General features: G+C 38.2%; 2 protein-coding genes across 2 annotated transcripts in view; one reads left to right on the top strand and one right to left on the bottom strand.

Moving 5' to 3' along the window:
- Positions 1-21,583, bottom strand: part of LOC134664072 (cilia- and flagella-associated protein 43) — a 59,052-nt gene extending 37,469 nt beyond the window's left edge. Inside the window, exons 1-18 of the mRNA XM_063520663.1 lie at positions 21,438-21,583; positions 20,934-21,097; positions 12,192-12,290; positions 11,937-12,099; positions 11,407-11,617; positions 11,044-11,175; positions 10,779-10,966; positions 10,018-10,120; positions 9,642-9,893; positions 9,369-9,504; positions 9,103-9,266; positions 8,667-8,820; positions 8,320-8,541; positions 5,025-5,236; positions 3,655-3,801; positions 3,138-3,319; positions 2,842-3,052; positions 92-212 (exon numbers count right to left, since the gene is read on the bottom strand). Coding sequence (XP_063376733.1) covers positions 92-212; positions 2,842-3,052; positions 3,138-3,319; positions 3,655-3,801; positions 5,025-5,236; positions 8,320-8,541; positions 8,667-8,820; positions 9,103-9,266; positions 9,369-9,504; positions 9,642-9,893; positions 10,018-10,120; positions 10,779-10,966; positions 11,044-11,175; positions 11,407-11,617; positions 11,937-12,099; positions 12,192-12,290; positions 20,934-21,097; positions 21,438-21,487 — 2,911 coding nt within the window. The 5' untranslated portion in view covers positions 21,488-21,583. The remainder of the gene's footprint in view (positions 1-91; positions 213-2,841; positions 3,053-3,137; positions 3,320-3,654; positions 3,802-5,024; positions 5,237-8,319; positions 8,542-8,666; positions 8,821-9,102; positions 9,267-9,368; positions 9,505-9,641; positions 9,894-10,017; positions 10,121-10,778; positions 10,967-11,043; positions 11,176-11,406; positions 11,618-11,936; positions 12,100-12,191; positions 12,291-20,933; positions 21,098-21,437) is intronic.
- A 298-nt stretch (positions 21,584-21,881) lies between these two features.
- Positions 21,882-23,175, top strand: part of LOC134664071 (bridge-like lipid transfer protein family member 1) — a 99,130-nt gene continuing 97,836 nt past the window's right edge. Inside the window, exons 1-2 of the mRNA XM_063520662.1 lie at positions 21,882-22,035; positions 22,154-22,368. Of these exons, the coding sequence (XP_063376732.1) occupies positions 22,034-22,035; positions 22,154-22,368 (217 nt within the window). The 5' untranslated portion in view covers positions 21,882-22,033. The remainder of the gene's footprint in view (positions 22,036-22,153; positions 22,369-23,175) is intronic.

The raw sequence follows: 23,175 nt of genomic DNA, 5'->3' as shown, positions 1-23,175 counted from the left end.
TGCTAGGAGGGATCAAAAAGTGGCAGGTTTCTTCCCTGCTTAATATGGATTAGATGTGAAAGGAGTAGGTAGGTAGGTAGGTTCGGAGTACCGTCGATGATGAAGCGGAGTCTCGCGTTGCGGTCGCAGACGAGGCCGACCTCCCTCTTCTTGGCCGCCATCAGCTCGTCGAACTGCTTGTTGAACCACAACCGCATGTTCTGCACGTTCAGCTGAAACAATCTCACTTTACAACCTCGGTTCAGAATGACAAGTGACCGAGCCGAGCGTTTTATTAATGGGCAGGTGGCGGTATTCGCAAGTAGGTACCTACTCTCTACTTCAACCATATGCATATCCCCAACTCATCATCAACTCATCATCATATTCTCAACTAGTCACATTCTCAAGTCACCTAATTGTCGAGTCACTATAATAGTTTGTCGTAACGTAATACGTGCATGCGTTAGTAATGCAATTCACATGCCAAAGAGTACTCTCCATATGGACTGTTCTCGGCGCGGCGGTACGTTTTCTTGTGCAGAGTATAGGTTCTGCCATCTTGTGGGCTACATCGGAAACATAACCTACACATTTACGCCTCGCGCTAAAAATCTGACGGCTTCTATGCTGTAGTTCATGCACGGGGCCGCCGTAAAATAGTACAAGTGTCCAAATGCAAAGACTGAAGACAGAGCTCAGCGTAGAGCTGAAAGCATTGGGTATTTTTTGTCTATAAACTTGAATAACTTCTAAACTATTTGTCCAGCGAACTGATATACATGGAAGTATTCTGTCCGCTTAGTTATGACCCAACGTAAACTATTCGATTGTAGGCGGTGCTTACAAACTATTCGATTCGCAACTTCAGTTCGTCCGAGATGACAGTCAGTGACGGATGGCTAAATTGATTTATAAAAACAACGTTTTTTTGTAATTAAAAATGTTTTCATGTGTCGTGAAGTGGTGCAGAAGTTATTTTAGTTCATACCAAGGACAGTGGAATCACTTTTCACTTGTAGTAAACAGATAACTTCAGTAAAATTTGGAATAAACATGACGATTTGTTTTCAATACTAACGTGCTAAGCTAAAACGTAAGAACTGCATACGACTTTCATAACAACATACGACTTTTTAAATTGCGAGGATAATAGGGATGGTGTTATGCCAAATGAAGTAGACTATTTTATTAACTTGTGCTTGGTTTAGGTATTTTCTATATAATTATAAATGTAGTAGGTAATTAATTCTTTCTTACAGATTTGTATTTTCCTTTTTTATTTCATGAGATGGAGCTGTAAAAAAACTACCTCATTCATTCAAATTAATAATCAAATTTGATTCAGATTCCCACAAGATGCTCTTCGCAGAGAACTATGGAAAAAAGCTGTCCAATTAGAGAGACATGAAATTAAGTGGATGCCTGGAAAGATATCTAGAATATGTTCTATTCATGAGATATAACTCGTGAGATAATCATACCCGGTCTCCTATATGTAGATACACTTCCACTGAATTAATTTAACAAATACACACATTATCTGAAAATCTTGATCATTCGAATCCACCCTCTACCGTCACATATATGTAGGTTCTCTCTCAAGCCATTTCCGTCAGTATAAAAGAGCGGCAAATTTAGAAAATGTAAGCGCGCGAACGGGTGTGGTCCCATACAAAATTTTAATTTTGCACCTTTTTCTACTGACAAACTTGCATGACCGGCTATATACATATAAAATATTTCCATTGGAACTGAAAGTGGGGATTTATTGTGACTCCGCCTATTCAAATATTTTTGACCCGATTCGTGTACCCATGTAAATTTTGCAGGCTGTATAGCCAGTCCGAATTCTAAGATCAAGTTTACCATACATTTACAATGGCGTACTTGATCTTAGAAAAAAGGACAGACTATACCTGAACGTGACTTCGCACTGCCATACAAATTTATAATAAAATATACAAAATACTTATTATAGCGGAATACATTTATACAACAATGATATATTTACTTATGTTGAGTTAGTCTGTCATTTCATAACAACATTTTAACTAGTTATCTTTTAATCTGCATTAAATTATTATACGTGAATTATTTGACTGGTTCTTCAATGTATGGCATAAACCTATCCCTGTCCAAGTCATATTCTAATCAAATATGAACCGCAAACTCTCAGCGGCCAGTACGTACAGCAAGAAGGTTATTAGCGGATTAATGTCGCTGATTGGTAGTTATTGACATTATATGCATTTCATCTACACTTAGCTATGTACCATTAGTGTAATAAAGATGACTATTATTTTGTTTACCAGCTTTGATTACAGGCTCTGTAAACGCGTCGTCTTATTTAAATGTAGGCGTAATTTTGTATGTGTGCTAATTTGGCCCGAGAATTTGAATGGTAATGTTCCTAAAGGCGGTTTCCATACTAAATATATGCGTTCACTGTATTTGTCCTAAAATTGTTAAACAGACAGAGATTCTCACTATGACACTCTTTAGTTTGCACATCTTTGTTTTTAAATTTTCTCATCTACCCCTCAAAAGTAGCCCCTATGTTTTAGATTCATTTGTTTAATAAGTTACATATGTCCGTTATTGGGTCAAAGACCAAATTTCAACTTAATTGGTTCACTAGTTTCGGAGCAAATAGGCTATGGCAGATGGACAGACATCAGACGCACGAGTGATCCTAAGGGTATATGGGGTTTAATAAGGGTACGCTTTTTCCTTTTAAGGTACGAAACCCTAAAAATCAATAAACTCTACTAAAAATTCCTTTAACTATAAACTACCTACTACATATGACTGTAGGCCTTGGCTATGAGATCATGTAGCCAGACACACGTGTGTTAATACCTTGACGATCTGCTGCAGCCAGTTCATCTGCAGGAAGCTGCACGCCATGGTTTGCGGGATCATGTAGCTGGGCACGGTGACGAACTTGTGGGCGGCGGTGCCCGACATGCAGTACTGGTCCACGGCCTCCTCCTCCGCCTCCATGTCCTCGAAGAACTGGCTGTCGGTTCCTCCCGACAACCCTCGCGCACTTCGCACGGACAACGTAGATCTGGTGAAAGATTTCGGTTGATTTTATCTAACTTTCACTTGCTCGATCGCTTAAAGTAATATCTAGTTGATAAAGCGCCACAAACTTTTCCCTGATCACTGACGGCACGGTCGGGAGGAGATCGATCGCGGATAGCTCGGGCTTGCGCTCCTCCCACGGCTTGAACAGGTCCTCGTCGTTCTCCATCTCGAGCGCCCGCAGCGCCGCCACCTGCTGCAGCTCCGGCCAGTTGTCCCGCTGCGTCGGCAGCACGGCATAGTTCTCCACCTGCTAACACAACTATTTACATGAGTAGGTACATTCATAACACTCACAACCAGAAAATTCTGAGATTACACTTACATCATGAGTTTAGGTGGGATGCAAAGCTTCCTTGTTTCATATCTCCATTTCCATTTCGCAACTCCACAGCAGTTGACTGCAGTGTACCAACCAAATAGTACCAATATACCATCGCTCACACTGTTAACTATCCATCGGTGGACCTTATGCCTTTTGTAATAAGGTCCACTGATGGACAGTTAAGAGGTCTTGCTGTTTGTACCAATTGATGTAGCTTCTCGCATTATTCTACTGGACTCTGAAAACGCTGCAATACTCGCCTGGTAATGGCTGAAGATGGCCAAGATCTTAGTCCGTGGAGTCATCATGGTGTCCCAGCAATATTTCTTGATCCACAACGTTACCTTGTCTTGAGCCGCGATTCGCGCTTCTGTATAGAGGCGAATCATCAAACGCTCTTGTTCCGCCTGAGAAAGGAAGTTAAGACTTAAGACAAACTTGAAAAGATGTGATACCAAAAGCAGGTACAGTCAAGTGTAAAAATATGGTTGCATATAACTTTGTCAAAAATATGTTCCATAGTTCTTAAATCGCTGAGAATGTATTTTTGAGTATGATGAGTTTTTCTATTTTTAACCTGACTGTACCTGTTCACTTTTTCTCGGTGTCTTGAGCTGATCAGTAGTAGCGTTTATTAAGGGAGATACCTATATTTGTCGGAGAAGCGGCTGAATTGTGCCATCTATCGCTTTCAAGAGGCGTTTTATCACGCAACCTTTGACAAATAGAGCAAACTAGGGTGTTACAGTACACCTGAGTGGCGTCCTGCCGTTCCCCCAAGACGTCATAGAGTGCGCTGTCAAAACAAATGAAATCCAGAACAAAATATTGAAGGAGAAAACCAACGGGAGAAGATGACGTCTGTGCTGGCGGTTCCTGGGTCGAATCCACTGGTTTGCTTTGGGTAAGCAGTGTAACGTGTGCTATAGTCTTGTCCATTAAAGAAAGTGATTGAATAACGAATTTCATTGAAAACCCTCGTCATCCACGATTGAAGGTCCTGATGTGCTTCCGATAGTATGATACGTCGACGATTCCTGACATAGGAGCCCCGATGCATGTTATGTTTATGTCTAGTCACCATAGTCAGACCATTTTTTGAGGTTCTCACGTTTCACTAATATTTAATGCTTGAAATACTAATGTGGGTAGTTTAATTTTATATGATAATATTCTATAATAACTAAATCCAAATACAATAGATACCGTTTGTACTGAAAGAAAAAAATTACGATTATTTATTTTTTATTTGACGGGTAGGAATAAAACAGATGTGAAAGGGCTATTAGTAGGGAAAGCAACACGGCTTGACAATTTGCAACGGGGCTCGTCTATATATGTATAATAGTCCTTCTCATCGTTTTCGACGACAGCGACCCTAAATAAACATTATGGACGTTGTCTATTATAGCGTGAGCCCTTATGTGGCTGGGCAGGCCGAACTTGGTCTTAAATACTCTATTGCACGCGTGACAATTAAGTTGGCCAGCTGCGTTAAGCGTGTACACGTAGGGGGGAATTTAGGTCTCTCTTTCCGTAACGGGCGTTTTGTGTCTTAGCTTGAGAGACCTTCTTCCAGCAAGTTCCACTTATTATAACGGTGGAAGGGCGGTGTCGAGGGTAACATCACCTGTTTGAATCTTTCCTTCTTGTGTTCTGCATGGAGATTAAACTCCGCCAACGAGAGCTGATGCAGCGGTCTCTCGGCGATGTTCTCCTCCAGCAGCTCTACCAGCTGCGCGCGCTGTGCGTTGAACGCGGCCACCACCTCGTCGCGCTGCTTCTTGTAGTCCATCGCCTCCTCGTGGACCTTCTTGTCCTCTTGCCGGTCTAGGTAGTTCTCTGAAATGCATCATGTCAAGCATCATCATATTTTCAACATTCAATAATAGGAATAAATCACGCATTTATTCTGTCATGTGACTATTAAATTATGGAGACCCACTATAATGCAGAAGAGACTATTTTGTACTGGAAAACCTAAATCCCAGCAAACATTTTAAGTATTTTTTCCTAGGCTCGAAGAAGATTTTACCAATTTAAGTGAAAATGACGTCCTAAGTCACCGATTATTTTACGTATTGTACACTTTTACTTCCAAGTTAAAATATAGGGATAATAAAACGTAAATTTCACTTCATAAATACACCATGTAGTCAGGGACTTAGGGGTTGAAAATAAGGCAAAATATTAGGTAAAATTAACCTTAAACCCTGACCAATAGGTCAAATCTACTAATAAGGTATTTTAGGTGTATTTGCGACGTAATTATTACTTATACGGGGACTATGAAGTCACGGACTTAATGGTTGAAAATAAGTCGTATTACTAGGTAAAATTAACTTCGTACCCTGACCAATAGGTCAAATATACTAATAAGGCCTTTTAGGTGTATATGCGACGTAATTATTTCTTATACGGAGACCATGAAGTCAGGGACTTAATGGTTGAAAATCTGTCGAAATATTAGGTAATATGAACTTCGAACCCTGACCAATAGGTCAAATGTACCAATAAGGCATTTTAGGTGTATATACGACGTAATTATTTCTTATACGGGGACCATGAAGTCAGGGAGTTAATGGTAGAAAATAAGTCGAAATATTAGGTAAAATTAACTGCAAAGTCTGACCAATAGGTCAAATGTACTAATAAGACATTTTAGGTGTATTTGCGACGTAATTATTTCTTATACGGAGACCTTTAGGTCGTCGATTTTATGTCGATTTAGCTACTAATTTTAGGTAAATGTTACTTAAAATAGATACCAAATTGCGACCATATAGTTAAAATCACTTGTAAAGTACTATCAATACCATAAGGTTGTGCCGCCATTTTCTTTCATTATAACGAGATGCTAAATATGAAATTGCATAATTTAAATTGTTATATCTTGAATGGTGCCATCGCACGGTACTTCATTGTGCTAATATTCAAAATAAAACAATAATTTTGATCAAGTCAATACACTCACACACACAAATATTCAATTACAACACTCAATTACAAGCAAATATATGCATTTTGATTTTATAAAATGTTGAAAACTTAAATATTTCAAAAGCCCATCGATAGTTTTGTATGTAAACCTAACATACTGCACGAAAAATTTTTCTGTGCACTAGATTTCATCGTTCTTCATCAGCGTAATCGGCCTAAATTATTTTACATGACTTAGTGGCCGCCATTATCATTGCACAACTTAAAGTTGTTTTCTTGTTAGACATTTTGTTTCTGAGTGAAAAGAATATATAAGCGTAATGTTTGTGTCTCTTTTTCTCTTCATCGCGTCTCATCTAAATATTGCCTCGCAGAGTAATTATATGGATAAAAATATGTCGCCATCACGTCTAAAGGTGGTAAAGAATACCAAATTAGTACATTTTCACTGGGTACCTAATGATTCTCCGAAAAACTTTTAGCAGATCATCGATTCGCCGACAACGATTCGCCGAACATCGTTTCGCAGAGTCATTTATTTGTCAGTGTAACTTTTGGTCGACTAACGTTACGTAGACTCTTGGTTCACATACCGTTCAGTTCGCTTCTGTGTAAATTAGCAGTAATTATTATTGGACGATTTCCATTTAGCAGAGTAATCGTTTCGTTTAAGCAATGTTTAGTCGAATAACGTTTCACATTTTATATATAAGTCGTTATTTTCGAAACAAAAACTTTTTGCAGAAATAAAGAAAACCCATATCGAAAAGGATGAAATAAAATATTATCCTTTTTTAAGTAAATTATGGTTTATAAAAAATATTATATTTGTATGGTTTAGCTTTATAATATTTTAAACTTTCGCGTTTTGAACACATATTAACTCACATTATAGACGAGTCTAACGCGAATAATCCCGTCTATAATGTGAGTTAATATGTGGTTTAGCTTTGTTTTGCCGGAAATGTTTCTATAGATTTTTGATTCACAGAAAAAAAAATCAAGTAATTTCAAATGGCAAAATCTTTACACACTTCAAATAATTTTATTTCGGCTTAGTTATGGTTTACCAAAAAATGTAAACATTGGTTTAGTTTCAAGGACAATTTATTCATGTACTTAATTTCATTTCACAGATTCATGGACATGTAGAAAAGTTACTTCTTATAAATACGGTTTTTACCAAAATTTAAGATACAGAATAGTCATTTAGTCGAATTTTATTTATTGAGTCGTTATTCGTCAATTAACGCAATCTGCTTTTCAGAAAGAATAAATTTTTTAGGGGTCGCAGTTCTAACCTAACCTAACCCACTTTTCTAGCAACGGTTCGTTTTCTTAAGGGTGCAGCTCTAAACTAACCTAAACTGCTTTTTTAGCAATTTCAATGAACACTACGAGTATGTGAAAGTTAATTTAGTATAGTAATAAATTAGAGAGAAGTTTTTCTAGTCAATATTAATGCCAAATGAGCATTCGACCTATTGTGTTTCGACCAATGGTTTCTCGGTTAATTATGACAGTTACTAAATGATTATTCTACGAATAGTAAATATGCGTATCAATTTTCTGCTTATTGACTACTCTCGCAAACGACTACTATGCGTAATGAGATTCGGCCAATCGTTACTCTGCCAAAGAACCCGTCGGCGAATCGTTGTCGGCGAAACAAAAATCGGCGTAATTTTTTTCGGAATATCAATACAATAGGGCACCTTTTCACTACGCGGCACGTCGTGGCGACGTCGAATCCACGTCGGAAACATGACCTAGTGTTGACCTAATGGTTGTAATCACTAATTTACCGTCAATAAATACGTCGCCGGCACGTGCGTTTTTTCCCCATTTATGTCGACTCGACGTGCCCACGACGTCGATTCGACGTGCCTCATTTTGGTCTCCTAAATTGTGCGACCTAAAATAGGTGCCTTTTTCGGAATATCGACCAAAAATGTTTGCTGGGATTGCGTTACAAGTTTCCTTACTCTCGCCCAAAGCAATGATCGACAGAGCATTCGAAGCCTTGTCGAAAAGCTTCTGGTCCGGCACTTCCAGCTTGGGCTCCTGCATCGCCTCTGGATTCCCTCTGAGGTAGTGTACCACCATGGTGCGGCTGGCCGCCAGGTGGACGATGTACTTATTCTCCGAGTCGATAACCGCCTGCTTAATGCCGCTTTCGTACCGGTGGGTTGCGGCAAAATGTAAATCTGCAGAAGGTTTGAAAACAAGATTTTGATTGTAACTGTTAAGTTTTATACTATTGCTATCAATAAAAACCTTGACAATGCAATATGTGTGCCACATGTGCGCCCTTCATAACTGTTTTCCGTACCGTATTCAGGTCGTCCGTCGGGCTGCCTCAAGATGATCGCCCCATCGTAGCCGAAGGTGAGCAATGCGTTTGGTGTGAAAAATCCGTCGAAATGTTTCACCTCGTGCCCAGTGTCGATAATAGGACCCATCTTGACTGATATTGTTACACCTTTCTGTTGATCAAATAGAGGTAATTTAACAAACACTATTACGAGTAAGATCAAGAATTCGTAGTCGATCTCGATAATTTTTATATAATATATGCTACTACTGGAAGAGGTCTGGAGTGCTCATTTTCAGCATGCAGCTTATTGAAGCCGAAAAGCAGTAGGTAGCAGCTAGTCAGAGGCTTTCCTTTTCTGTTAATTTCACCATGGAAAACTGCCGGAAGAGAATCTAATGCCTTATTGGCTCGCTCGAGGGTCCAGCGCGACGGGTCACTGCGAAGTGCTTACATCCGATGCGAGTTTCAGCACGTGGTACTGCCGTGAGAGGTGCGGGATGCCCAGTATAGTGTCTTTGATGCTGAGTGGCAGCAGCCGCATGTACGGGCCCTGCATCTTGCCCGCAAACTTGTTATCTTTCCCTGTCTCCGTGTTCACCACCAATATGCGCTCCCCTGGACAAAGCGTTAGGTAAGTACCATTTATACTGCTAATAGCGGATGAATATAAAAATAAATATTTAATTATCAATCACTACCTATAAATATTATATTTACCAATCAAGAATTTATCAGAGAAGAGGACCAAGATGAAGCAGCGCATCACGTTGTTGACCGGCATCAGGAAGCAATCGGCTATTCCTCGGCCGACCTCCATGTATCTGATAAGGGTCAGCTTGTACACTTCTGAGAGCTGAAAATATAAACATTAAACAGTCGGCCCATTTTTCTACTCAGCAAAACATACTTAACAGTTGCTTAACAGGAAGTTACAACGTTAATCAATGGACAAGTTGGATAAGATGTTTCTGCACCTTGAAAAGTACCAACCGCCAATAGGAATACATGCCCCGCGGACATAGCCACGGCCACCACCTCCCTCCCGGTGGGCGAGAACTGGACCTGCGAGACGATCTGGTGCGTGAGGCACATGCCGCCCACTTTGGTCAACCCTTTATCGGGATCGTACGTCATCATGACCATGCCGTAGTTGGGGCCCACTTCGCCGAAGATTATAATGAGAGGCTCCACCGGGCTCGCTTGGAAAGAGATGTCGTTGCCTTCGACGTATTTCATTACCATCTATTTAACACACATATTGATTAATATTTGGGAATGGTATGTGTTCGAGGAAAAACACAGAAGTTTAGTTTGTCTCAAACTCTTAAACAGGCCGTTTTACAAGTTATGTATTATGCATACTTACCAGTTTAGTCGAATAGACGTCATAGACACAAAGAACTCCAACATGGTTCATTGTAGCTAAGTAATTGAAGTCTGGGGCTATCAATTGAATTTTCTGGATGCTCCTGAAATTATAATTATAAGTATATTAGAACAATTTTATCATATATTATATACTCGTGCTGCAATAGGTCAATCAAATTAGATAAGAAAAGCGTTGTGATGAATAAATTCCCAGCAAGCTACAAATCATTTTAATACACCTTCATTAATAGATCCTAAATCGTATAATCCGAGTTTGCTCCATCCCGAGATGTGGATATTTTTTTTACAATGGTAGTAAACCAGCAAGGTTATTGTGGATCAGACACTGCATGGTGAAAAAAACCGGATTTTAACACCATTATACAAAAAAAAGAAGAAAAGAAATTAAAAGTGGCCGCCATTTTTTACAATCTTTGACTACGCTAACTCATATTAAGCTATCTTTCGGGTCCTCAGATGTCAATTTTTATCATGATTAGAGCAAATTTTCCGTCGGACGTACCGTTTTTGAACTACCTATATACAAGTAAAAAACTGAAAAAGAGCAAATATTTTCCACAACTCCTGGAATGGAGCAAACTTGGCCTACGCTCATTTAAATCCAAATGAACATATTAAGAAAATTTCCAGCTTGCTGGGAATTAATTCCTGAAAAAAATCTAATTTGGCCTACAGCCATTATTTTCATCTTGACATCGCTATTAGGTGAGGGACCTTCTTTTATCATTATTTAGGTACCTCTGTTTAAAATTGACCAGTTCCACGTCAATCTTGTCCTCCGACTCGCCCGTCATCTTGTAGACCATGCCAGTTTCTGTCCAGAAGCAGGCGGCATTCCCCACCGCATTGGACACCAGGCGCAGCACCGTGTCTGCCGGCTCGTACGTCCACACCACTTTCCATTGCAACTCGCACTTCTTTAGAGACTAAGAGACAAACGAACACTTTAAATTGAATCCTGAATGAAAAATACGTGACAAAGAGGATTTTTTAAATGACTTACCCTAACCAAGTTATCAGGACCAGAGATTAGTAGTCCGTTTTCAAAAGAACAAATGTACGGTTTGTGAATTACTTCGATGTTATCTTCTGACCATTCAAGATTGGTCACCATATTTATACCATCCGATAGAACCTAAAAATTTTTAAAAATAAATTCAATTTTCGGCGAACTTCATTGCCTTTTCGAATTAGCGAGCGAAGTTCTTACATTCAACTTGGAACACGCGGCTGGCTAGATAAGCAATTTGTGAGGGGTCTTGCTATTCTGGTCATTTTATTTGCAAGACAGTATGGTCTAATTCGGTATCAAATGAAAGTGCTTGGCTTACATATTTATTACAAAAATCGTCAAGATTACGCTTACATTATACAGTCGGGCATTTTCATCTATAGCATACAGTTGGCCGTCGTTGGACCAGCATATGCCAACGAGGGGAGGCTCCGAGACCTCCCAGCCGGAAACCTCCTCCTTGGGCCGCTTCATCATCAGGTTGAGCTTGTAGCACTGGGCGACCTCCCAGACGATAAGGCCGGCGCCCCAACACTCACATACCATCAGGCCCATACGGCTTGCTCTGGAAGTTAGACCATACATCAATTCCATATACCTTGCCTGCTGCTGACGGATATTCAATCTAGCTATTGTATCGGGACTAACAACAAATCGGAAGTTTGGGAAACTATAGAAGCAATCGATTAGTCATAAGATATCCCTGGTCATGTATCAAGCATCTTACACGTATAGCTAGCTGCGCCTGGTAACACCAGTCTTGAGGCACATTCAATCTAGCTATTGTATCGGGACTAACAACAAATCGGAAGTTTGGAAAACTATAGAAGCAATCGATTAGTCATAATGATAAGATATCTCTGGTCCTGTATCAAGCATCTTACGCGTATAGCTGGCTGCGCCTGGTAACACCAGTCTCGAGACACAGCAGCCGCTGCGCCGTGCGCCAGCTCCACACTGTCACCAAGTAGTTGGGGAACCCGCTAAACCCGCACACTAGGTCACCTTCCATCATGCACAGGCCTTTGTAGCGATTCACATCCTGATCTGGAACATATAAAAGAGTCAGGCTCAAGTAAGTACATATTTTTGGCTAAATATTGTTTACAATAACACAAAGTTTCTTGAATGTTATCTACCTTCCAATTCGGCCATGATTGTCATGCTAGGAAAACTCAATATAAAGATTCTTGGATTCCGAACCTTCTCTGCAAACCCAAACATTGTGGATCGGTGCCCTGCAAGAGTAATAGAATAAAACCATAAATTCTGCTGCTATTAATCTATTAAACCACTAAATAGTCTGACAAAAAAGAGCATAAATTAAAAAATGGCAATACTGCAGTGTCACAAACAAGTGACAACAAACAACAAACAAGTGAGTCTAAACCGTAAAATTATTCAATGTTAGTACTTATGTCTCACAACAGTTTAGTGGTTTTCGACTAATATAAGAAAACGGGCCGACACTACAGTATTGCCACTTTTTAATTTCTACTCTTTTTTGTCAGACTGTATAGTTAGGCTGCAGGCTGCAAAGGGCGTCAAAACAGGGTTTTATTATGACCGCGCGCTTCTCGCGCAACAACAGCGTTTTTAAACGCTCCGTAAACATTAATTAATTTTACTGGTTTAAAATGTGATTTATGACTCGAAACTTATACTAAAACATCCCTAACAACTTAGTGATTATATAAAAGTTAGTGTAATTATAAATATAAGTCGCAATAAAGTACAAAACACAGAAAACCCGGACTGACTCAGTGAAACGTGTAAGTGTACTCAAAAACCGCCGCACTTAAGCCCTTTAGTATACACAGAAGCTAGCTGCCTAGTGACCCCGAGGGATTTCCAGGAATCGCCGCGCCGCGAACTTTGGTTAACTTTTTCGCTAGTGTTACATTATTTCGATAAATTTGCATCATGAGTTCCTGTGGCGAATGCGGGAAACCAGTGAAGTCTGCTGAAAAGCTTGTGTGTTGCCACTGCAGCTCACTGTACCACTTCATTTGTGTGAATCTAACTGCAACGAATTTTAAGAAGACACCAAAGACGAACTGGACGTGCGTAAAGTGTACCCCCGCCGCCGCCGCCGCCGCCGCCGGGCAGACACCACCCGCTATAATCAGCTCATCTGATATGGACCTGACGGATACGATCAAAACTGATGAGGGGCAAAGCAAACAGCCGGAAGACACGAACTCACTGATATCAGAAATACGACTATTGCGAGATGACATGTCTAAACTGCGAACAGACTTTAACAGTCGCTTTGACTCGCTATCCGAAAAGCTCCATATCTATGAAACGCGTATTACAAAACTAGAGGAAACGGAAAAAGAGAACTCCTTACTTAAGGCACAAGTTGCAGATCTCCAAAAACAATTGAATCAGCAGACCCAACACACACTAAATTCTGAACTGGAAATCATAGGCCTCCCTGAAACTCCAAATGAAAATCCATATCACATGGTACTAACAACGGCCTCAAAGTTGGGAATGAAGCTCGAAGATGTTGATGTGAACTTCGCGTCTCGCACGGGCCCGCCGCGCCGCAAAGATGACAAAGACGGTGCTCAACCACGGCCCTTAGTAGTTTCCTTTGTGCGAAGAGTGAAACGCGAAGAATTTCTGAAAAATGCAAGGACACGGCGCTCAACGCTCAATAGCAAGGACATCGTTCCAGCAGAACCTGAAAAGAAAATATTTGTAAATGAGCGACTGACAAGCGACAGCAGGCGGTTATTTCGTGACGTGCGGGCATGGGTCAAGGAGCATGACTTTAAATACTGCTGGACCCGCAGAGGAAACATTTACATCAGAAAGCATGAAGGTAAAGATGGAAGCCCGGCCCTTCAAATTCGGTCTTATGAAGATCTTCAGAAGCTGTCAGGAAAGCGCGATGAATAACTTATGTAAGACGTATATATTTGTCAGACTTTTCTTGACATGGTCATATACTCTCTGTTTACTAAAATGTTGCCAACTGTGTCTAACTATCAGGCTGTTACATTACTTGCATAACATGCTAATTTTAAATTTTCTTACATACTACACTTACACACACGTTATTACACTTTCACATATCTACACACCTACACAAAAACTTACATTTTGCTTTAAAAATCGTATCTTTCTGTGTCACTGTTTACTTCTCGTATGGGACGCTTATAACTTATGGAGGCATTACTATACTAGACTATTTTTTTGTTACATTTGCTATTTCTCTATTCTCAATGGCAACGTTTGATCTAATGACTGAAATCGACAATTCATTTAACTTCGAATGCCATTCTATCTCCACTCCTGAAGAATGTTGTCCCATAATCTCAAAATACACACTCAAAATTCTTCAAGTAAATATAAGAAGTATGCAACGAAACTTTGATAACTTCTTACTGATTTTTGCACGATTAAATATCAGTTTTGATATTATTATTTTCAGTGAATGTTGGATTAACAAAAACTCCACTATTAGACAAATTGAAGGATATATATCGCACAGTACAAAAAAGTATATAAATAAATCTGGTGGAGTTGTCGCTTATGTAAATAACAAATGGTCACCTAACTAATAGGTAATTGTCATGAAAGTAGAGTCATAGAGTATGAAAACATCTTATCGGAACATGGATTTGTAAAATGTATTAAGGATGTCACACGAAGAGAAATTGTTATGGGAAAAATTGTAGAATCATGCATAGATCATATATACGTTAGAGCACCTATATCTATCATAGACTCAGCCGTCATTACACACAAGATTTCTGACCACTACTTTACTTCAGTTGTGATACAATGGAAACAGCGACTAGTAACCAGTGGACGCGGGAACACGTGCGCCGCGACTTCCCGGAATCGGCGTGAGCCGGGCGGCACGGCGACGCGTGCGCCAGCGCCCGCTGTTACTAGGCGCGTACTCGATAATAGTCTCGTAAGAGAAAAGTTATTAGAAACTAATTTTGAAGACTTGTTAAATATACAATGTCCAATTAAATTATATGAAAGCTTTACTGTTATGTTTAAAAATATTTATGATTCATGTTATAAAATACAACCGACCAAAGACTTAAATAATATTAGAGATAATAAGAACTGGATTAATGATAACTTGAAAAAAATGATCTCAAAACGGGATAGATTGTTCGTAGTTTGGTGTAATGATCCAAAGAATATGTTGAAAAGACTTGATTATACTAAATATAGAAATAAGTGTAATAAAGCAACTAAGAAGTGTAAAAATGAATACGATAAACAAAGTATATTAGATTGTAATAAAAATATTAAGAAAGTATGGGAGAAAATAAACAGTTTATTAGGAAATAATAAAATCTCATTAGATAGCTCCGTCCTTAGTAATATGGTAGACCAAGGTAACACAATTAGAGACATTTGTAATAAGTTTGCATTTACCTTTACAAACGAGATAGAGCAAATTAAGCATACATGTAACGATATATGGTTAGACAGAAACAAATATGTAAACAAGACGGACGTGTGTATGAGATGGCAACCCGTGCATAGCAAAGACGTTAAACGTGTAATTAATCTAATAGATAAAAATAAAGCGCCGGGAAGCGATCTTGTACGCATGTCTGACCTGAAGCTAATCGTAGATAAAGTATGTCCAGTCATAGCCAAATTAATTAATCTATCAGTTACTCAACATAAATACCCTAATAAGTTAAAAGAATCTCTAGTACGTCCAATCCATAAAAAGGGTGACCGTAAAGTATACTCAAACTATCGACCAATATCCATTCTCTCCAGTATAGATAAAATAGTTGAAAAATGTATAATCAATCAAACAAGCTCCTTTCTTCAAAAAAACAGTATATTAAATGATTGTCAACATGGGTTTCAGAAAAGTAGAAGTACTGCCACTCTTTTGTCCAAATTCACTGATGAAATTAATACTTACTTAGACGATAAAAAATTTGTTGTAGCAATATTCTATGATTTTAAGAAAGCATTCGACACTTTAGATACAAACACCCTTTTAAATGGAATGGCTGAATGTGGTGTGGGGCAGCCGCTAAACAAATGGTTTCGCGACTATCTCACATCACGTTCATACCGAGTGAAGATTGGAGACGACCTAAGTGATGAGACACTAGTACATTGTGGAGTACCACAGGGTTCCGTATGTGGCCCCGTGTGTTACTTAATGCATGTAAATAGCTTATGTGGAGTTCTGCGAAACTGTTCCGCACATATGTTTGCTGACGACCTATGCACCCTACGCGCAGGTACCAATATGATAGAAACTTGTCGTCTAGTTCAACAAGACATAGACTCAGTGGTAAAGTGGTCACATGACAATGGCATTATATTGAATTCAGATAAAACTAAGCTCCTAATTATACAATCGCCATATCTAAGCCCAACAGAAATGCCACTCCCTATGTATACCCATAGCTTTACTTGTCTTCATAATAACTTACACGATTGCCATTGTAAACCAATAGAAAAAGTTGATTGTGTTACATATTTAGGTGTTAAAGTAGATTCCGCATTTTCTTGGCAACAACATATAAATTATATCTGTAGCAAACTTAGAATTTTATTAGGAAGATTTTACCACCTTAGCTTTAAAGTACCAATTAATGTATTAAAGTGCTTATATTTTGCAATAGTTGATTCCGTGTTAAGCTATGCCCTTGATTGCTATGGTCTCACTTTTAAATCGTATATAGATAAAGTAGAAGCGCTACAAATTAGATTCTTAAAGTTACTCGTCAATAAAAAAACTAGAAACAGTTGTAAAGGTAATTATAATAAACTATTTAAAATTTGTAAAATACTCCCGGTCAGTTTAAAACACAAATACCTCTTAGCAATTAACAACCACAGCAATAAAGAGCAAATCTCGACACGAGTAGAACATAAACATAATACAAGATCAGTGGCTGTGCAAAAATATGAAATACCCCGCGTCACCAATTATTACGGAGACCGAACTCTAAAAAAAAGGTTGCCATATTTCTTAAACAGTCTTCCAGAAAATATCAGGCTCGAGCCCAATAAAACTAGATTTAAAACAGCAGTAAAGCAGCACCTATTGAAAATGCTTGGGTGACAATTGCATGCCTGTGCCTGCAAATGTCACCCAAGTAAAGTAAGGTATATCTGATTATATTAGTTAAGTGTATGATGTTAGTTTTTATAATATTTTACATTGATTACGTATGTAAGTAATTATATCAGAGACTCGCACCTGCAGACAAACTGTGTAAACAGTTTTGCAGGGAACTGAATTAGATCATAAGGTTATTTCTTGTATTAATAATAGTAATAAATAAATAAAAATAAATAAATAAATAAAAATAAAAAACGTTTCAGAACCAGACATAGCGGATGCAAACTGCTTAATGATTGAAATCCCGAGTGTTTGTACAGTTTTGGGTCTCTATCGGTCTCCGTCTTTTCCTAATACTGTGAACTTTATTTTGTCTCTGGACCAGCTCCTTAAATCCATCTGCCGAAATTCATGCCTAATAGTGTCAGGTGACATGAATATTAATATTTTAGACACTGCAGCTGATGATGAACATGCATCTAGTTATCTAGATTTACTCGCTTCGCATGGATTACTATCAACTATAAACAAACCAACTCATAGCAAAAGCTGCATAGATCATATATTCATCCCATGTATTTATAACGGTGAATCAATTGTTTGTTCTAGTGACCTGACTGACCATGACTTGATTATGATCGGTATCAAAACAGGACGATATATGAACGCAACTCCAAAGAGATCTCGTTTAAAAGTTAATTACTGTGAACTGTATAAAGAGCTTGAATCTGTTGACTGGTCTCATGTTGTACAAGCAAGCAATGTCGATAACGCAGTGTCTCTTTTTTCTACAATTGTTTCAAACGCGATCTCTAAAAACTCCAAAATTATTCAAGTTAGCCACTCTAAATTCTGTATCCAACCCTGGATGACTCCTGGACTCATTAGGTGCTCAAAACAAAGAGATAAGCTTCATCGAATCTCTAAGCAGTTTCCTAACGATGAAACTAAAAAACTAATTTACACAAGATACCGTAATTTTTACATCAAACTTCTTAGAAATCTTAAAGCTGAATATGACAAAAAAGAACTGACTGCAAACACCAAAACACCTAAAAAACTGTGGCAAACTATCAATAAAATTGCTCATCGGAACTCGACAACATCTACAGCGCACGATCTAACAAAAATTAAAAAATGCGAGAAGGAATCCTTAAACGTATGCAATGACTATTTTTCTTCTGTTGGACAAAATCTTGCCAATGTAATTCTAAGCAAAGAAAATGAAACACAAGAGTCTCTGGCTGCTAAAGTTAAAGTAAATCCACTCACATTAAACTCTATATACATGCCCCCTACAGATTACAATGAAGTGCTCAGTCTTATTCAGAAATTAAATCCAAATAGTTCTCCGGGTCTTGACAATATAAATAATAAGATTCTGAAAGCCATCGGTCCCAAAATTGCAGAACCACTTGCAGCGATTTATAATCTAAGCATTGAGACTGGTATTTTCCCCAAAGTCTGGAAAATCGCGGCAGTAGTTCCGATCCATAAAGGAAATACAAAAATTGAACCCAGCAACTACCGCCCAATATCTCTCTTGGGATCATTCTCAAAGCTTTTGGAACGAATTGTAAATAAAAGAATAGTCTCTTACCTCGAACGAAACTCTATTCTAACAGAGCGTCAGTTTGGTTTCAGAAAGGGGAAATCAACCGAAGATGCAGTTACCCTTCTTACAGAAACCGTCTCGTCGCAGTTAGATGAGGGTCGGGCCTGTGTCGGAGTGTTCTTGGATTTAGCCAAAGCCTTCGACACGGTTTCGATTCCCATCCTACTGAGGAAACTAGAAGCATATGGGTTTCGAGGGACTATACTGAAGTGGTTTACAAGCTACTTAACGGAAAGATACCAACGTGTCAAAATTGGTGAAAATCTCAGTGACCTGAGACCAGTTCCCTTCGGCGTACCACAGGGCAGCATTCTAGGCCCTACTCTTTTTCTTTTATATATAAATGACATCTCACTTCTTCCTTTACAGAATGCTGAAATCTTGTGTTACGCCGATGACACTTCTATCATTTTCCGAGGGTCCTCCTGGGAGAACGTTTGTGAACATGTCGAGAATGGTATGGCACAAGTGTCAATTTGGTTAAGGCAGAATCTTCTGACACTTAACACAGCAAAAACCAAATTTCTCTGTTTCCATAAGACTTCAGCTTCTGCGCCAAAACTACATCGAGATATTAAAGTTCATAATCCTAATTGTAATAATGCCCCTTTTCCAAATTGCACTTGTGACTACATGACCAGAACAAACACAGTGAGGTACCTCGGAATTACGATGGACGAAAATCTAAACTTCAGAGAACATGTTTCCGTGGTTTCAGGTCGGGTCCGAAAGCTGATACATACAATGAAATTGCTACGAGAATCAGCCGATTTTGCACTGTTGAAGACTATTTATTTAGCTCTTGGCCAGTCAATTATTAACTACTGCATTCTCGCCTGGGGAGGTTTAACCTCCTCTCTCATTCTAAAACTAGAAAGAGCGCAAAGAGCGGTGTTGAAGGTCGCATTGAGGAAACCAATTAGGTATCCTACGATCGATCTATACAATGACACCCAGGTACTCAGCGTCCGAAAGCTCTACTTAATAAGGGTCGCGTTGTACGTACATAGAAAAGTACTTAGCTGCTAATCCAATTACAACACATTACTTAAAAATCGAATTTTTAAAATTCCTGTTACTGCTGTTAAAACTACATTTGCACGTCACTTCTCTGCTTTCTTATACCCCCGAATTTACAATAGATTAGTTAGGTTATATGAATTCAAAGAACACTCCATTTTCGAGGCAAAAAAAGTGTTATCAAAGAACTTAATGCACCTAGGATATGAAGACACAGAAAATCTAATCAAGATACTATATTGAATAAACTCACAATAACCACACACACACACACACACACACACACACACACACAACACACACACTCCACGTACACACACATACTCACACACACATGTTATTATATTTTTAATTTTATTTCAAAAAGAATGTATTTTTTTGTTTCTAATGGAAAACATAATTTATGTTTGTTTTATTATTTTAATATTAGGTACTTTATTCGATCTTTTTTATTCTTTCTCTTTTCTTTATCATCCCTGGTAACTGTATCTCTGTAAATTCCATCCTTCACCGTTTTTATTTTAACCAAATAATTGTTTCCTTTTTTTTTTCCTTCAAGCCTCATTGTATTATTGTTATTACTTGTGTCCGTATTATGTCCACCACAGGACAGGCTTTGCCTAGTGTGGTGGCTAGCATAAATGTAATATTGTTATAATTTTATTTCCGAAATAAAACATTTGTATTTGTTGTTATTTGTATTTGTATTATCATGGGGTTGGGGCGGGATCCTATCTCATCGCATAATAATTGATTGTCATAATATAATGTTACGCATAAATCTCTTTTCGCATATTTTTCTTCAGCTAAAACATAAAGTATTTACGAAAATATTTTGCATAGGTTGTGTAGAATAGGGTAGGTTAGGTTAGGTTTGTGTTATAATTTTTCAGAAATGTTAATATTTCCAGCACAATAATAATTATGCGAAATGAGTTTTATGCGTAACATTACATTAGGACAATCAATTACTATGCGACCCAATATGGACCCGGTTGGGGCGGCCAATCTAACTGGCCTAATCTTTAAAGTAGTAGTAGTAGTAATAGTAGTAAAACACTTTACTGTACAAAAATCAAAACAAAACAGGAAAAATAACATTCGTCATTAGTACAAAGGCGAACTAAAAATACATGTGCCATGAATGATCAAATAGACAACAGTTACCTGCTATGACATCCACCCCATCGCCGACAGTCTTGTTGTTAGTGACGTACACCGTTTCCGTGTGATGCTTGAAGTCCAGGAACAGGATGTAGAGGTCGTGGGCTACGGCCAGCACATCCGGCCCGATGAACGCCATTGCGTCCAGGCGCTGGGGGATAGCCCATCTATAGGAATTAAAATAAACCAATGAGATAGGTAAAACGTAAAATAGGTCTTAAACCGGAAGTGTTGGATTAAAATGAGACGGCTAGACTTCCGGATCTTCCGGTACCCTCGTAGGGCCGTTGGCCAAGGGGAGGGGGACATACATTTAGTTATATATAAAGTTATAAATATGCCCCTCGGCGACGAGGACGACGACGAATAAACGGGTTAGTTATAAGATATTGCTGTGTACACTTTATTAATTATGTTTATAATTAAATAATCTGTAACTTTAGTACCTGTAGGTACCTATGTATTAACATGATAATTGGACATGTATTAAGTAAGTACTTAGTTTACCTAGCCTTGGCATGGAACTCAATATTTTCATCCTGTGCTTCTGCAGACATATTTCAACTGACTCTGGTTATGCTTAATAATTAAAGGAAATACAATTATTGCAGAATATTTATATTATTTTATTTACCAACTTCAGTTAGTAACAAAACATGCATAAAATTAATCACTCATTGACCTGGGTTCCTAGGCAACGGCAAATGTTTTAAATTTAAGCGTTTTATAGGGCCTTCGTCAAGTCTTCATTGGCGTTTTTAGCATTTCGGTATGTACCGGTGGAATAACGAAGTTGGCAAGATAAATTACTTCGATATGTTAGTACGCTACGGCTTACGCAGAACGTGTTAAAATCCATTACTTAGCATAATGAACTTTGATTGTGTTAATAACTTGGAACGGAATGCTACATCAGTCAGCTGTCAAACTGTCAAATAGCTGTAGAAGCTGTAGTATAGGAGGATGGGTAGAGTGATTAATTGATAAGAATTAATAGGAATTTTAACAAAATAAAACCAAAAAAGATATGTGTAGTGTTTTGAAAATACTCGCAAAACACTTTTGTATAAAATGTAAATGAAATCCGTATTGTAGTTATAAAAATGTAAGTATTACGATTTGCGTAGGATACTATTGTGTTTATGTTCGCGGTAGCTGACACCTTGGGTGTGTGTTACCTTTGTTGTGAAGTGATTGAGCGGTGTTGGGTGTGTGGTGCGCAGGCTGAACGCGACCGAGGGCCCGGTGGCGCAGCGCTGGAACTCCACGCTGCTGGAGGACGTGAAGATCGACAGCGACTTCGCGTTGCTGGTGGTGTCGCTCGTGTCCGCGGTGCTGTGGATCGTCTACATCACCTACTACAACAGCCGCGTGCTCGGCTACATCCTCACCCGCCTCATCAATAGGTTCTATTTCCAAGATGAAAACTTCAAAATTGGTAAGCATTATTTTGTGGACTTACAGTTTGGTTCGAAAAATATTCTTGGCTCACTTTCCGAAGGCCATAATACAAGGTATTGTAAGATAAGAGTAATTGAAATATGGGAAAACATAAAGGTTAACATGTAGGTAGTTGTTGAACTTTAGCCTCATCTTTATGCATGTTTACCTATTTTGAGCTGAGAGGAAATATGTACAAGTAAACCTATAGATAATTATTAATGCTCAGCCACATGTAATGCAAACTACGTAATTATAATTATGTTTTCTTCATTTTAATTGGTAAAAAATTTGTTATTGTATAGTTCGTTTTTTTAGCATTAGAAAGAACTGAGCTGAGCTGAAAAGAAGGTAAGCGATCTTGACATGTCTTTAATTGAAAAACTCTTTTTAAAAATCAGTAACTATTACTATTACTTATGAAAGCAGAAGAATATAAATGATTGTATTAGATTCATAATTGTTACATATTTGCCGTAACTTATTTTTAAAATGTGTTTTTCAATTAAAAGACATAAAGATTGTTTACCTTATTTCTAATGGTAAAAAAAACGAACTATAGTGATTTCTCTGATTTCCTAATAAATAAACAAAATTATTTATAATATAATTTTATTGTAATCCTGAATTATTTACAGATAATTATACTTAAAGATTTTTTCAATAAATTTTATATATGACATCTAATTCTTTCACATTTGAACACATATTCAACCAGAAATATCAGTAACAAAGGTAACAATAGTACATTGGGCAATGTGGGGGGTAAGTGAAATTTTGGATATTAGGGTTTTTAGGGTTCCAT

This window comes from Cydia fagiglandana, chromosome 4 (assembly GCF_963556715.1).
Source record: "Cydia fagiglandana chromosome 4, ilCydFagi1.1, whole genome shotgun sequence".
Classification (NCBI taxonomy): Eukaryota; Metazoa; Arthropoda; class Insecta; order Lepidoptera; family Tortricidae; genus Cydia; species Cydia fagiglandana.
The sequence above is the reverse complement of the archived record's forward strand: the minus strand, read 5'-3'. Positions and strand labels throughout refer to the sequence as shown.